This window comes from Gekko japonicus, unplaced genomic scaffold (genome assembly GCF_001447785.1).
Source record: "Gekko japonicus isolate JY-2015 unplaced genomic scaffold, Gekko_japonicus_V1.1 scaffold166, whole genome shotgun sequence".
Classification (NCBI taxonomy): Eukaryota; Metazoa; Chordata; class Lepidosauria; order Squamata; family Gekkonidae; genus Gekko; species Gekko japonicus.
This window is the reverse complement of record NW_015173127.1, coordinates 1,127,695-1,140,352: the sequence shown is the minus strand read 5'-3', so window position 1 is coordinate 1,140,352 and position 12,658 is coordinate 1,127,695. Positions and strand designations below refer to the sequence as shown.

Sequence of the window (12,658 nt, the reverse complement as noted above, 5' to 3'; positions counted from 1 at the left end):
TGGGCCGGGGGGGGACCGGGGGGGCCTGAAGGCCCCGTTCGCCGTCCTGGAGTGGGCGCGGGGAGGGGGGAAGCTGGTGGACCCTACCGGCTCCGTTGGCTGGACTGAATGCGGCCCGTGAGTGAAGACGACGCTGGCCGCGATGACTGGCTCCCTCCCCTCCCAGCCACCCAGCCAATGGCAGGCCAGGTTCGCTGAGGGAGCCAGTCATCGGAGGCAGCGTCTTCTGAGTGGCATTTTTTCTGCCCATACACTAATGGGGCGCATTTTAGAATTCTGGCACCCACTACTCTTTTATAATAAGGGAGAGATTTTACAGAAAACGATATATTACCAGCAAATACTAGTTATGCAGAATGGATACATCTTTGAGAAGTTTTTCTTTTATCTTTTTTAAATGGTCTGAGCACTCTCATAAATTTTTATTGGGGTTCTTATAAAATATATCTGGATTTATTATACGTTATTGTTGTAGTAATAGTAAAACAATTGGAATGTCACAAGAAAGTGACAAGGATATGGTTATGGGATCCTGCTGACAAATTAATAGATGGCATTGTGAAATATGTATCTGCACTTACAGTTTGTATTATTGTTCAAACAGCAATCTTGTTTATGTATACTTGACTTTTCTTTTAATAAAATTATTAAAAACTCAAAAAAAATTTTTTTTAAAAAGATTGGATTTATACCCCGCCCTTCACTTGGAGTCTCAGAGTGGTTTATAATCTCCTTTCCCTTCCCCTCCCCACAACAGACACCCTGGGAGGTAGGTGGGGCGGAGAGAGCTCTTTCGAGGACTGCCCTTGAGAGAACAACTCTGAGAGAACTTGTGACTGACCCAAGGTCACACCAGGAGCTGCATGTGGGGGGGGGGAATCAAACCCTGTTCTCCCAGATTAGAGTCCGCGCTCTTAACCCCTACACCAAACAAAATAGGTCGGAGAACTTGTGTCGGTGAAACTTCCAGTGGTGATTTCCTATCTCAAACCAGGTGGGCAGACTAAGCGCTTCCACTTGCAAAGGCTGTGTGGGAATAAGATTAGGGCCAATAAAAAGATGAAGGGAGATAATGACAGAGGGGAAGACTTGTATCTAAACCACCTCTTAAGCCGTTCTTACCAGATGAATTCCCGGCAGTGGGAACAGTACGTGGGCTGTCGTAGATATGTGGCCATAAACTTGTGTCCGTTGACTTGGTGGACTCTCCTGCGCATGGCCCGTTGGCGTTTCCGGGTGAAGTTTTTAAAAAGCCTGTCCCGCTGGAGAGTTCCTGTGGACAGAGATGTTTGTTTTTAATGAGACAGTGAAGACAAATGGCTCATCTAGAAGTCTGATATTATTTCTTTTTTAATGTTCAGATCCAGAAGTATCCTCAGCCCTTGAACATTCTCCTGTCATCTCTTCTTTCTCCTCTTCTCCATTCTCCCAGCCCCAATATTCTTTCACACACGGGACTCCCAACTCAATGTTCAAGCTTCTTCCATATAATTTGCTTCTACAGGCAATTCGGCATTGGCTTTTCCCTCCGTTGTTTTACCAAACCCACGTTGGAACAGAAATTCCCCTCTTCATTGCATGCCGCTTTCGCTTCCTTTGATTATCAGGTTTTATGGTACCCTTCGCACTGCATGCCTCTTTCACTTTCTTTGACTGGCGGATTTTATGGCACCCTCTACACTGCATGCTGCTTTCACTTTCTTTGACCATCGGATTTTATGGCACCCTCAACACTGCATGCCGCTTTCACTTTCTTTGACCAGCGGGTTTTATGGCACCCTCAACACTGCATGCCGCTTTCACTTTCTTTGACCATCGGATTTTATGGCACCCTCTACACTGCATGCCGCTTTCACTTTCTTTGACCATCGGATTTTATGGCACCCCCAACACTGCATGCCTCTTTCACTTTCTTTGACCATCGGATTTTATGGCACCCTCAACACTGCATGCCGCTTTCACTTTCTTTGACCATCGGATTTTATGGCACCCTCTACACTGCATGCTGTTTTCACTTTCTTTGACCATCGGATTTTATGGCACCCTCAACACTGCATGCTGCTTTCACTTTCTTTGACCATCGGATTTTATGGCACCCCCAACACTGCATGCCTCTTTCACTTTCTTTGACCATCGGATTTTATGGCACCCTCAACACTGCATGCCGCTTTCACTTTCTTTGACCATCGGATTTTATGGCACCCTCTACACTGCATGCTGCTTTCACTTTCTTTGACCAGCGGATTTTATGGCACCCTCTACACTGCATGCCGCTTTCACTTTCTTTGGTCATCGGGTTTTATGGTACCTTCAGCATAGATTTATGGCCATTCAGGAGTGACTTCGCAGTCAGTATGGCGTTGCCCCCAAAGTATCTGAATTTGGTTTTGAGCTGCACCTTTCCCTCAATGTTGAGGAAATGTGGAGCGAATGCCAGAAGCAGAACCGCCCTACACTCCCCCAGGCTTTCCCTTATCTTTAGACGGTAAGTGTAAAAGCTGAAGAGCAAGATTCAACTCCAGCAGTACCTTGGAGATCAAAAAACTTTTCAGGGTATTGGGGGAGTCAGAGGTCCTCAATCTTTTCATTTGACATAACACACTTTCTTAATTTTTCAATCTATAACAACATAACTTTAACACCTTTTCCAACCACATATACAATATACATAGAAAAGGTTATCTGTGTTTTACGGAGTCAGAAATGTGAGGTACTTATATTTTACCAAAGATGGAGAGCATCTATTATAGTTGGTGTTTCTTTCTGAAATGACAAGTTATAATTGGAAACCATGTAGTTATGGATTCACTATAATCTGTGTCTATATCTACTGGCCTTAACATGTTTTTAGTTTTGCCATAATAGATAGGTTCCATAGTTTGGTATGTCATAGCTTTAACGTGGGTGGCTGTTCCAATTTCCATTTGGTTTCTATAGCTGTTTTCACAGTGTAGGAAGTAGGAGGAAGAGGAGGAGGAGCGGAGGACGAGGAAGAGGAGATTGGATTTATTTCCCCCCCTTCACCAACCGAAGGAGTCTCAGAGTGGTTGACAACCTCCTTTCCCCTCCCCTCCCCTCCCCACAACAGACACCCTGTGAGGTCGGTGAGGCTGAGAGAGCTCTCCTGAGAACTGTCTTTGAGAGAACAGCTCTGAGAGAACTTGTGACTGACCCAAGGTCATACCGGCAGCTGCACGTGGAGGAGTGGAGACTCAAACTCCCAGATTAGAGTCCGCACTCTTAACCACTACATCAAACCAATAACACAATTGGTTTTTGGGTTTTTTTAAATTTCTAAGAGGTATGCCATCATCAAATCTAAGATTCAGGAGAAGTGGTTCTGGATTCAGGGGAATCGTATGTCCAGTAATTCTTTGTACTCACCCCAACATTTCTTCCCCAAACATTTTAATTTTTGGACACTAAAGTCAGGAGTGTGTAAAGCAGTGGTGGCGAACCTATGGCACGGGTGCCAGAGGTGGCACTCAGAGCCCTCTCTGTGGGCACGTGTGCCATCCCCCCAACCAGGCCCAGACCATCATTAAAGTGTCGAATTCTCTGCCAAATAATTTTAGGTAAATGAAAGCATTTGGAATTGCTTCTGTGCTGCAGACCAACACGGCCACCCGTTGAAACCGAGAAGTGGCGTCTCTTTTATGACTGCCAAATGCATGTTCAAAAAACGAAGACCACTTTGATGCTCCTTTTAGTCAAGTTTCCAAGTTCAGTTTATTAATACGGTCTATCACCAGCACAAATCACATGGCTACAGTTCTTATAAAACAGTAAAATCGTACAAAGAAAAAAAGGAAATGCAGTTCTTAAAAACCATAAGTCTTACAGTGGTACACCAATTTATTTATTTTTTTCTAGTAGGGCAACCCCTACAAAGAGATTGGGTTTTTAAGATGTTAACATTCTTATTTGGTTTGTGAGGTTTCCTGGCAGATTTTGCAGGCAGTTGCAAAGAATCTGGCGCTGAATACTGCGATTAACATAACAACTCCCATAAGAAGTGTCCTAATAATCTGTAAATCGGAGTGGCGGTGATACCTTCTAAGTAGTGGGGAAACGGTCTTTAAATGAATTTACTGATAGAGCGGACAATAGAGAAGAACATGTTCTAAAGCAGGGGTGTCAAATATGCGGCCCGGGGGCTGGATCAGGCCCCCGGAGAGCTTCTATCAGGCCCGCAGTGGAACTGGCTGTCTTCTGCTGCTTCTTCCAGTTCTGCTGCTGCTGCATCATCGTAGGTTTGCAGCTTACAGATACACACCTGAACAGCATACTCAAGATTGCAACAGCACAGACATTTTAATGCAATAATTCAGAGCAAGAGCAGTTATCAGACACTGTTAAATAACCAAAATATTGCAAGAGCGCTAATGTTTTAAGCATGTTTTTATCTTAAGTTAAAAAACCCAACCCTTTGTGTTTGTGTCCTTTATAAAGTTTATATCTCCGCTATCTGGCATTACCTTTTATGACACACATGGCCCGGCCCAACAAGGTCTCATTTATGTCAGATACGGCCCTCATAACAAATGAGTTCGACACCCCAGTTCTAAAGTTTCAACTTCTCTGGTGCCACAGAGGCAGATCCTTTGCAGCACAGGAATCTTTCTATATTGCCCTTCTACCACCGCGGAGGGGGGTGCTCAGCTTTTAGTCAGATATTCCTGCTTTTTGGTTTTTCTTTGGTGCAGAATTGAGGCGAAGCTATGGGTTTGGGTGGAGAGCCCAGTCAAGGAACCAATGGTCTCTACTAAGCAGCTGAAAAATGGGTGGGAGAGAGCTAGGGTTGCTATATCTGGAGGTGTGGGGGCAGGGGTCATTTCCCGCAGGAGCGCACAGGAGCGGAGCTCCGGCAGTAAAGAGCCCAGGGGGTGGGCACACGCAACAAACCCCACCCCCTGCTCCCAGCAGCCCTCAGTCAGAGCAAGAAGGAGCCAGGTAAGTTGCAGAGCCCCCCCCCCCAGTCCAAAACAGTCCAGTGGCACCTTTAAGACCAAGTTTTATTCAGGTACAAGCTCTCCCTCCTCTGCGAGGACAAATCTGCATGTTCCCCCCCCCCCAATAGCTAGCAATCCAAAACAGTCCAGTGGAGCCTGAGCAGTGGGTGTTGCCTTCTGACACACTTCTGGCGATGTCAGGGGGTGTGGCATATGCAAATAAGTTATGCTAATGAGTTATGCTAATGAGCTCCTGCACCCTGTGGGAGGGAAAGGGTTTGGGGAAGGGAGGGATCTCAGTGGGGCACAATGCCCTAGAGCAGGGGGTGGCCAAACTTGCTCAACGAAAGAGCCACACAGAACACACGTCAGATGTTTGAGAGCCGCAAGACTTGAACAAATACTACAGACATGTCTTTATTGAAAAAAATATGCAGACTTGCTTTTTATTAACATTAAATAAAAACAGAAGGAGTAAAAACAGGTATTGATAATGATATTTATTTGTCCAATGATTTTCATTCGTTTGCAAATGATATTTAAGAACATAAGAACATAAGAGATGCCAATGTTGGATCAGGCCAAAGGCCCATCCAGTCCAACACTCTGTATCACACAGTGGCCAGAAATACCAGGTGCCATCAGGAGGTCCACCAGTGGGGGTTGCTATTTATTTGTCAAAGAGAGAGAGAAAGAGAGAGACAGGTGGAAAGAAAGAATGACAGAGGTGGAAAGAAAGACACACCAGCCTCAAAAGAGCCAAGTATATTTTCCCACGCATAATGTGGGAACGCATATCAAACCAAAATAGCGGATTATTCACTGTCGCTCAAAAGCTTAGTTCCGGTATTCTAAACAATAATCACACTTGATCTTCCGCCAAAGGCTCTCACAGCAGCATAACAAGGATTATCCCATTCAATATTCAAAACAAGGAAGAGGAGGATTTATACCCCACCCTTCACTACCTGGAGTCTCAGAGTGACTTACAATTCCTTCCCCTTCCCCTCCCCACAACAGACACCCCGTGAGGTAGGTGGGGCTGAGAGTTCGGAGAGAACTGTGACTGACCCAAGGTCACCCAGCAGGCTTCATGTGGAAGAGTGGGGAATCCAACCTGGTTCTCCAGATTAGTGTCTTAACCACTACACCCAACTGGCTCTGTGAGGCGGGTTAGGCTGAGAGAACGTGACAGGCCCAAGCCTGCCCAGAGAGTTCCATGGGTGAGCTGCGATTTAGGCCTCATATATTTTCTTTCGCAGATAGTAAAGAACCTGGAAGAGGGGAAAGGGAAGAGGAGTTCGTATTTTGGACGCAAAAAATGGCAAGGAGATGAAAAGGGTTCACCCCCCTGCTACGCTTCAGCTCCCAATACCTGCCTAACAAGTAGGGTTTCCAGCTCTGAATTAAGAACACAAGAACATATGAGACGCCAATGTTGGATCAGGCCAAAGGCCCATCCAGTCCAACACTCTGGATCACACAGTGGCCAGAAATACCAGGTGCCATCAGGAGGTCCACCAGTGGGGCCAGGACATTAGAAGCCCTCCCACTGTTGACCCCCCCCCCCCCAAGCACCAAGAAGACGGAGCATCACTTGCCCCTGAGCCCCTATCTATACCTTGTGGCTAATAGCCACTGATGGACCTCTGCTCCATATGCTTATCTAATTCCCTTTTGAAGCCGTCCATGCTTGTAGCCGCCACCACTTCCTGTGGCAGTGAATTAGGGAATTCTGGGAGATTTGAGGGCAGAGCCTGACGAGGGTAGAGTTTGTAGGGGAGAGCTCAGCATGAATATGGCAGCAGGAATATGGCAGCAAGGAAGGAAACTGTTAGGGTGTGGTCACACGGGCGAGATAGACTGGGGTCTGTGTGTGAGGCTATTCCCTCCGGAAGAATTTGACCCGCAGTTGCGTGATCACACAGTCCTTTGAAGCTGCGGGGGTGGCCCGCCACTGCGTGATCAGACGCAACCGCAGGTGTATCTCTTTTTTTTTTGGCCATTTGTTTTCGATTTGCTTAAACAGGGAATCGATGAATCGCATCCAGCACTAAGGGCTCCCTATGGAGTGTGCGATGATGCGCATACTGAGGGGGGGGGGAATAACGGCACAGAGTCGGGATGGCCTGATCAGGCCACCCCGACGCCATGAGAGCACGCTGGAGCGATCAGACAGGGGAGAGTCCGTCTGTGGCCCGTTTGCTACTGGATTTTAAGAACATAAGAGATGCCAGTGTTGGATCAGGCCAAAGGCCCATCCAGTCCAACACTCTGTGTCACACAGCGGCCAGAAATACCAGTGCCATCAGGAGGTCCACCAGTGGGACCAGGACAATAGAAGCCCTCCCACTGTTGCCCCCCCCCAAGCACCAAGAAGACAGAGCATCACTTGCCCCAGAGCCCCTATCTATACCTTGTGGCTAATAGCCACTGATGGACCTCTGCTCCATATGCTTCTCTAATTCCCTTTTGAAGCCGTCCGTGCTTGTAGCCGCCACCACTTCCTGTGGCAGTGAATTCCCAGGTGCCCATTTTCCCCGGTGTCTTTTTACTCCGCTTCTGCGGCAGAGCAAAACGGGTTGCCGACGGGTGCGAGGCACTTCCCAGATGTTCGTGTCTGATCGCGCCCTTTAAATCCGCCCGACATTCGCGCCTATGGAGGGGCTAATTGTGTGTGTGATCGCACCCTTAGATAGTTACGCTAGTTTTCTCATTTTCCTGCTGCATAATCCTGAGTTAGAATCAGGAAGCTGGAAGGGGCCATAGAGGCCACCTAGTCCAGCCCCCTGCTTAATGCAGGATCAGCCTAGAGCATCCCTGACAAGGGTTTGTCCAGCCGCTGCTTCAAGACTGCCAGTGAGAAAGAGCTCACCACTTCCCTGGGCAGCTGATTGTGTTGATTGTAGTTTGAACTTTTATTTTACTAGAAATTAAATAAGCTATGGCCTCGGCCACACAGGCAGGAAAATGCGGGGGGAGGCGTGGTTATTTGCCCCAGTGCAAACTAATGCGCGACTGCACGGTCAGGCGTCGGGTTGAGGTCCCGTCAAGCTCCCGTGGTTAGGGGGGAGGTGCCGATCACAGACGCGGCAAAGAAGCGGAGCAGCGCGGCAAACGGGTTTGTGTTTTGTTTTTAAAACTGAAATGTGCGCATGCTCCGTTGGGTGCTTGTGCGCATCCGTGGAGACTTGGGGAAAAAACCCTTTTTGCGAGGGGACATGGGCGGGCGCCGGAACTACCACCGGAAACGTGATCAGACGCCCGCCCTTGCCCCGCGGTTTCCGGAAACTAGTACCTCCGAGGTACTAGTTTTTTACCCTGCATCTTCAGCGGGAAGCCTCGGGTGCGCCACGGGAGCTCTACGCTTCCCAGATGTGGCGGTGAGATTGCGCCTGGAAAATCCACCTATCTTCCGTCTCTCTAGCGTGCCTAATGTTCCTGTGACCAGGGCCTATATAAACCTTTCCCTATAACATTAAAGAAACGTCTGCTCATTTGTGTGCAACAGCCCATGATTTTCACCGCATCTGTCTGAGCCTCTGAAACCTTACAGACGACATCCTTCCTCTAGGTTTTTCTTAGAATTCACACCAATAGCCAGACTGCTATGATTGGGCTGAGTGATGGCTTCTATCCCCCATCATTAAGTCCTTCTGTGTTCTTCAGAGGGGCTATTTTAAAATCCACCCTGTCCACACTTCCCCTTTCCACAATGAGACACTGTGTCTGCAGACGGCCTTGACAGACGCTCAGGCACATGACCAGTAGTTTGCAAACCAATTTGCTTTAAAAGGAAAGAGCTAGGTGGCTCTTTCCGAGTCACGCTTGGAAATCCACCAAATGGGAAGGGGCGGGGAACGGATCCTCAGACGACACTGGAAAAAAATCTGGATTTACACCCAATTTGGTATTCAGCCGGCTCCAGTGTTCCCTCTAAGCTGTGAAATCCTGTGAGCAAAAATTCTACTTCGTGAGCTACTGGCAATAAAGTGGTGAGCGAGCCGTTTGGCTGCTGCATGAATTAGTTTGCTCTGGAGCCCTCCTTCCCGAGCTAAGATAAAAATGTGTGAGCCGGAGGCTAAAAAACAGTGAGCTGGCTCACACTAACTCAGCTTAGAGGGAACAGTGGCCGGCTCCTGCTACTTTTCATATCTCTCCCATCTGTACCCATTTTTTCTGATCTTCCTTGCCTTAACTTGCATGTTCAGTCACGAGGGAGGTGTCTCTCTGGTTCCAGCTATACATTAACAAATCCTCATGTTTGCTGGGAGACAACACAAGGATTTTACATCACATTTGCGATGGGAGCTTTGTGCCTCCCAGACTACGTCGTCTCTTTTCTGTCTGTGACCACGGCACGGAGGGAAGAAGGAGAAGAAGAGATTGGATTTATACCCCGCCCCTTCACTACCCAAAGGAGTCTCAGAGCGGCTCACAAACTCCTTTCCCTTCCCCTCCCCACAACAGACACAACAGGTGGGGCTGAGAGAGCTCCTTCGAGGACTGCCCATGAGAGAACAGCTCTGAAAGAACTTGTAAGTGACCTGTCAGGGGTCATTTCCTGTAGGAGCGCACAGGAGTGGACCTCCGGTAGTAAAGAGCCCAGGGGGCGGGCACATGCAACAAGCCCCGTCCCCTGCTCCCAGCAGCCCTCAGTCAGAGCAAGAAGCAGCCAGGTAAGCCACAGAGCCCCCCTCCCCGGTCCAAAACAGTCCAGTTGCACCTTTAAGACCAAGTTTTATTCAGGTACAAGCTCTCCCTCCTCTGCAAGGACAGATCTGCACGTTTCCCCCCCCCCCAATAGCTAGCAATCCAAAACAGTCCAGTGGAGCCTGAGCAGTGGGTGTTGCCTTGTGACACACTTCCGGTGATGTCAGGGGGTGTGGCATATGCAAATAAGCTATGCTAATAAGTTATGCTAATGAGTTCCTGCACCTCTTTTTTTACAAAATGACCCCTGCCTAAGGTCACACCGGCAGCTGCATGTGGAGAAGTGGGGAATCAAACCCAGTTCTCCCAGATTAGAGTCCGCGCTCCTAACCACTACACCAAACTGGCTTCTCCACACTGGAGAAGTGGCTTTAGCACCACCCCCACCGTTTTTGAGTCTATGGTCCTCCCCACTGGCTGCTATTGGCTCCATTGTGCAACTTATGTGTAGCCACGTAAGTAATGTGATTTGTGCAACGGACCCAACCGTGGCCCCACGGGGGGCGGTTTGCAGATGCAAAAATAGCACCGTGGGGGAGGTGTGTGGTCATTTAGCCTCAAGGAGGCCCTTGTGGTCCGTCCCAATATTTCTTAAGGTAGAATGGAATTTTCTGAGCTGGGGAAAGGGAGCACCTGGAGGCTGGTAACTCTAAGTGGGGGTCAACACATGCTCTGAAAAATTATGATTGTTTCATTTCGAACATTTCTGCTTGCAGGCTCTCTTCCACTCAGGCCCGTAGCCTGCGTGGGGCCCACGGGACTGGGCCTCCCCCGCTGGTTTTGCGGGCCCCCTCCCTCCCGATCCTCTGCTCCCCCCTCCCCCCCAAACTGGCTTCTCCACACTGGAGAAGTGGCTTTAGCACCACCCCCACCGTTTTTGAGTCTATGGTCCTCCCCACTGGCTGCTATTGGCTCCATTGTGCAACTTATGTGTAGCCACGTAAGTAATGTGATTTGTGCAACGGACCCAACCGTGGCCCCACGGGGGGCGGTTTGCAGATGCAAAAATAGCACCGTGGGGGAGGTGTGTGGTCATTTAGCCTCAAGGAGGCCCTTGTGGTCCGTCCCAATATTTCTTAAGGTAGAATGGAATTTTCTGAGCTGGGGAAAGGGAGCACCTGGAGGCTGGTAACTCTAAGTGGGGGTCAACACATGCTCTGAAAAATTATGATTGTTTCATTTCGAACATTTCTGCTTGCAGGCTCTCTTCCACTCAGGCCCGTAGCCTGCGTGGGGCCCACGGGACTGGGCCTCCCCCGCTGGTTTTGCGGGCCCCCTCCCTCCCGATCCTCTGCTCCCCCCTCCCCCCCGCCCATCGCCGCCGCCGCCTCCGGCATCCAAGTTCCACTGCCTTTTGTTTTTCAGACTGTGTGTTGGCTCCTGGGCTAGGAAGAGGAGGTAGTCCACTGCAAACACTGCACTTATTGGGTTGGATCCAGGCCAAATTTTCCAGCAGCAGAATGGAACTTTATTCTACCTCCTCCCTTCCACTTAGGGTTGCCAGGTCTGTCATCGCAACAGGTGGGGGATTGGGGGGGGGCTCACCAGGAGCAGGAGAGAGGCCCAGGCAACATTGCCAGTGGCATGGCTACATCACTTCCAGTGTGCACCGGAAGTGGCGTCATCACATCATGACATTGGGGCGATGGTCTGGTATTCGGGCAAAAACTCAGTGGTAAAAATGGCTTCTACCATAGAGTTTTTGCCCAGATACCAGAGCACCACCTGGGTTTCACCGATGCGATGATGTAACTTCTGGTGCACTCCAGAAGTGAGGTCGCCACATTGCCAGGGAAGAAGAGGAGAAAACAGAAGAGATTGGATTTATCTCCCGCCCTTCACTACTCGAAGGAGTCTCAGAGCGGCTTACAATCGCCTTTCCCTCCCCCTCCCCACAGCAGACGCCTTGTGAGGGAGGTGGGGCTGAGGGAGCTGTGACAGAAACTTCCAACTTCACCTCAGTGATGGAGTGATCTTTCTACTAAAGATTCCACCATGCAGGGAAAGCAGTCTTCTGTAGACGCAAAAAGCGGTTTTAAGCCAGTTTAAGCCACTTTGGTGTAGTGGTTAAGTGCGCGGACTCTAATCTGGGAAAACCAGGTTTGATTCCCCACTCCTCCACTTGCAGCTGCTGGATGACCTTGGGCAAGCCATAGTTCTGTCAGAGCTGTCCTTGAAAAAGAGCAGTTTCTGTCACAGCTCCCTCAGCCCCACCGACTTCACTGGGTGTCTGTTGTGGGGAGGGAAAGGGAAAGGAGTTTGTAAACCGCTCTGAGACTCCTTTGAGTAGTGAAGGGCGGGGTATAAATCCAATCTCCTCCTCCTCCTCCTCCTCCTCTTCTTCTTCTTCAAACTCATATTGCTTGGGAAATATATTTTGTTTTGCTCATTCAGAAATATACTGGTATTGAAGCTTTTCTCTACAGATCCACTTTTTGGCAGCGTCCCCCCAATTTTACCTCGGAAAAACAAAGATATCCTAGGTATCAAACTATGAGACATGTTAACGGCAGCTAAAAGTCTCTGTGATAAGTGCTGGAGGGAATGCGAAATCCCACACAGAAATATACTGTTATTGAAACTTTTCTCTTCAAACCCACTTTTTGGCAGCATCCCTCCAATTTTACCTCAGAAAAACAAACATATCCTAGATATCGAACTATATGCTAATGGCAGCTAAAAGTCTCTGTGATAATTGCTGGAGGGAATGCAAGACCCCACACTTGGAAGAACGAGAGACTTGCAGGGCAATCCTAGACAGAGTTACATCCATCTAAGTCCAATGATTGCAATGGACTTAAAAGGGTCTAATTCTGTTAAGGATTGCCTGGTTCACGCATGCAGGAGAATGAGGTCAGAATAAGGCAGCAGAACGCTGAGGCGATAGACTGTATGGCACCCACTTCGGACTACAGATGAAGGATCACATTTTGGAAATGCTATTCTATGTTGAAAAGAATGCCTTGCAGACAGAAAACCAGCACAGGAAGAAA

General features: G+C 48.7%; 1 protein-coding gene across 1 annotated transcript in view; it reads right to left on the bottom strand.

Moving 5' to 3' along the window:
* The window catches only part of PRKCH (protein kinase C, eta), a 193,624-nt gene that overhangs the window by 103,934 nt on the left and 77,032 nt on the right, over positions 1-12,658 (bottom strand). The window contains exon 3 of the mRNA XM_015422013.1: positions 1,123-1,273. Within this exon, the coding sequence (XP_015277499.1) occupies positions 1,123-1,273 (151 nt within the window). The remainder of the gene's footprint in view (positions 1-1,122; positions 1,274-12,658) is intronic.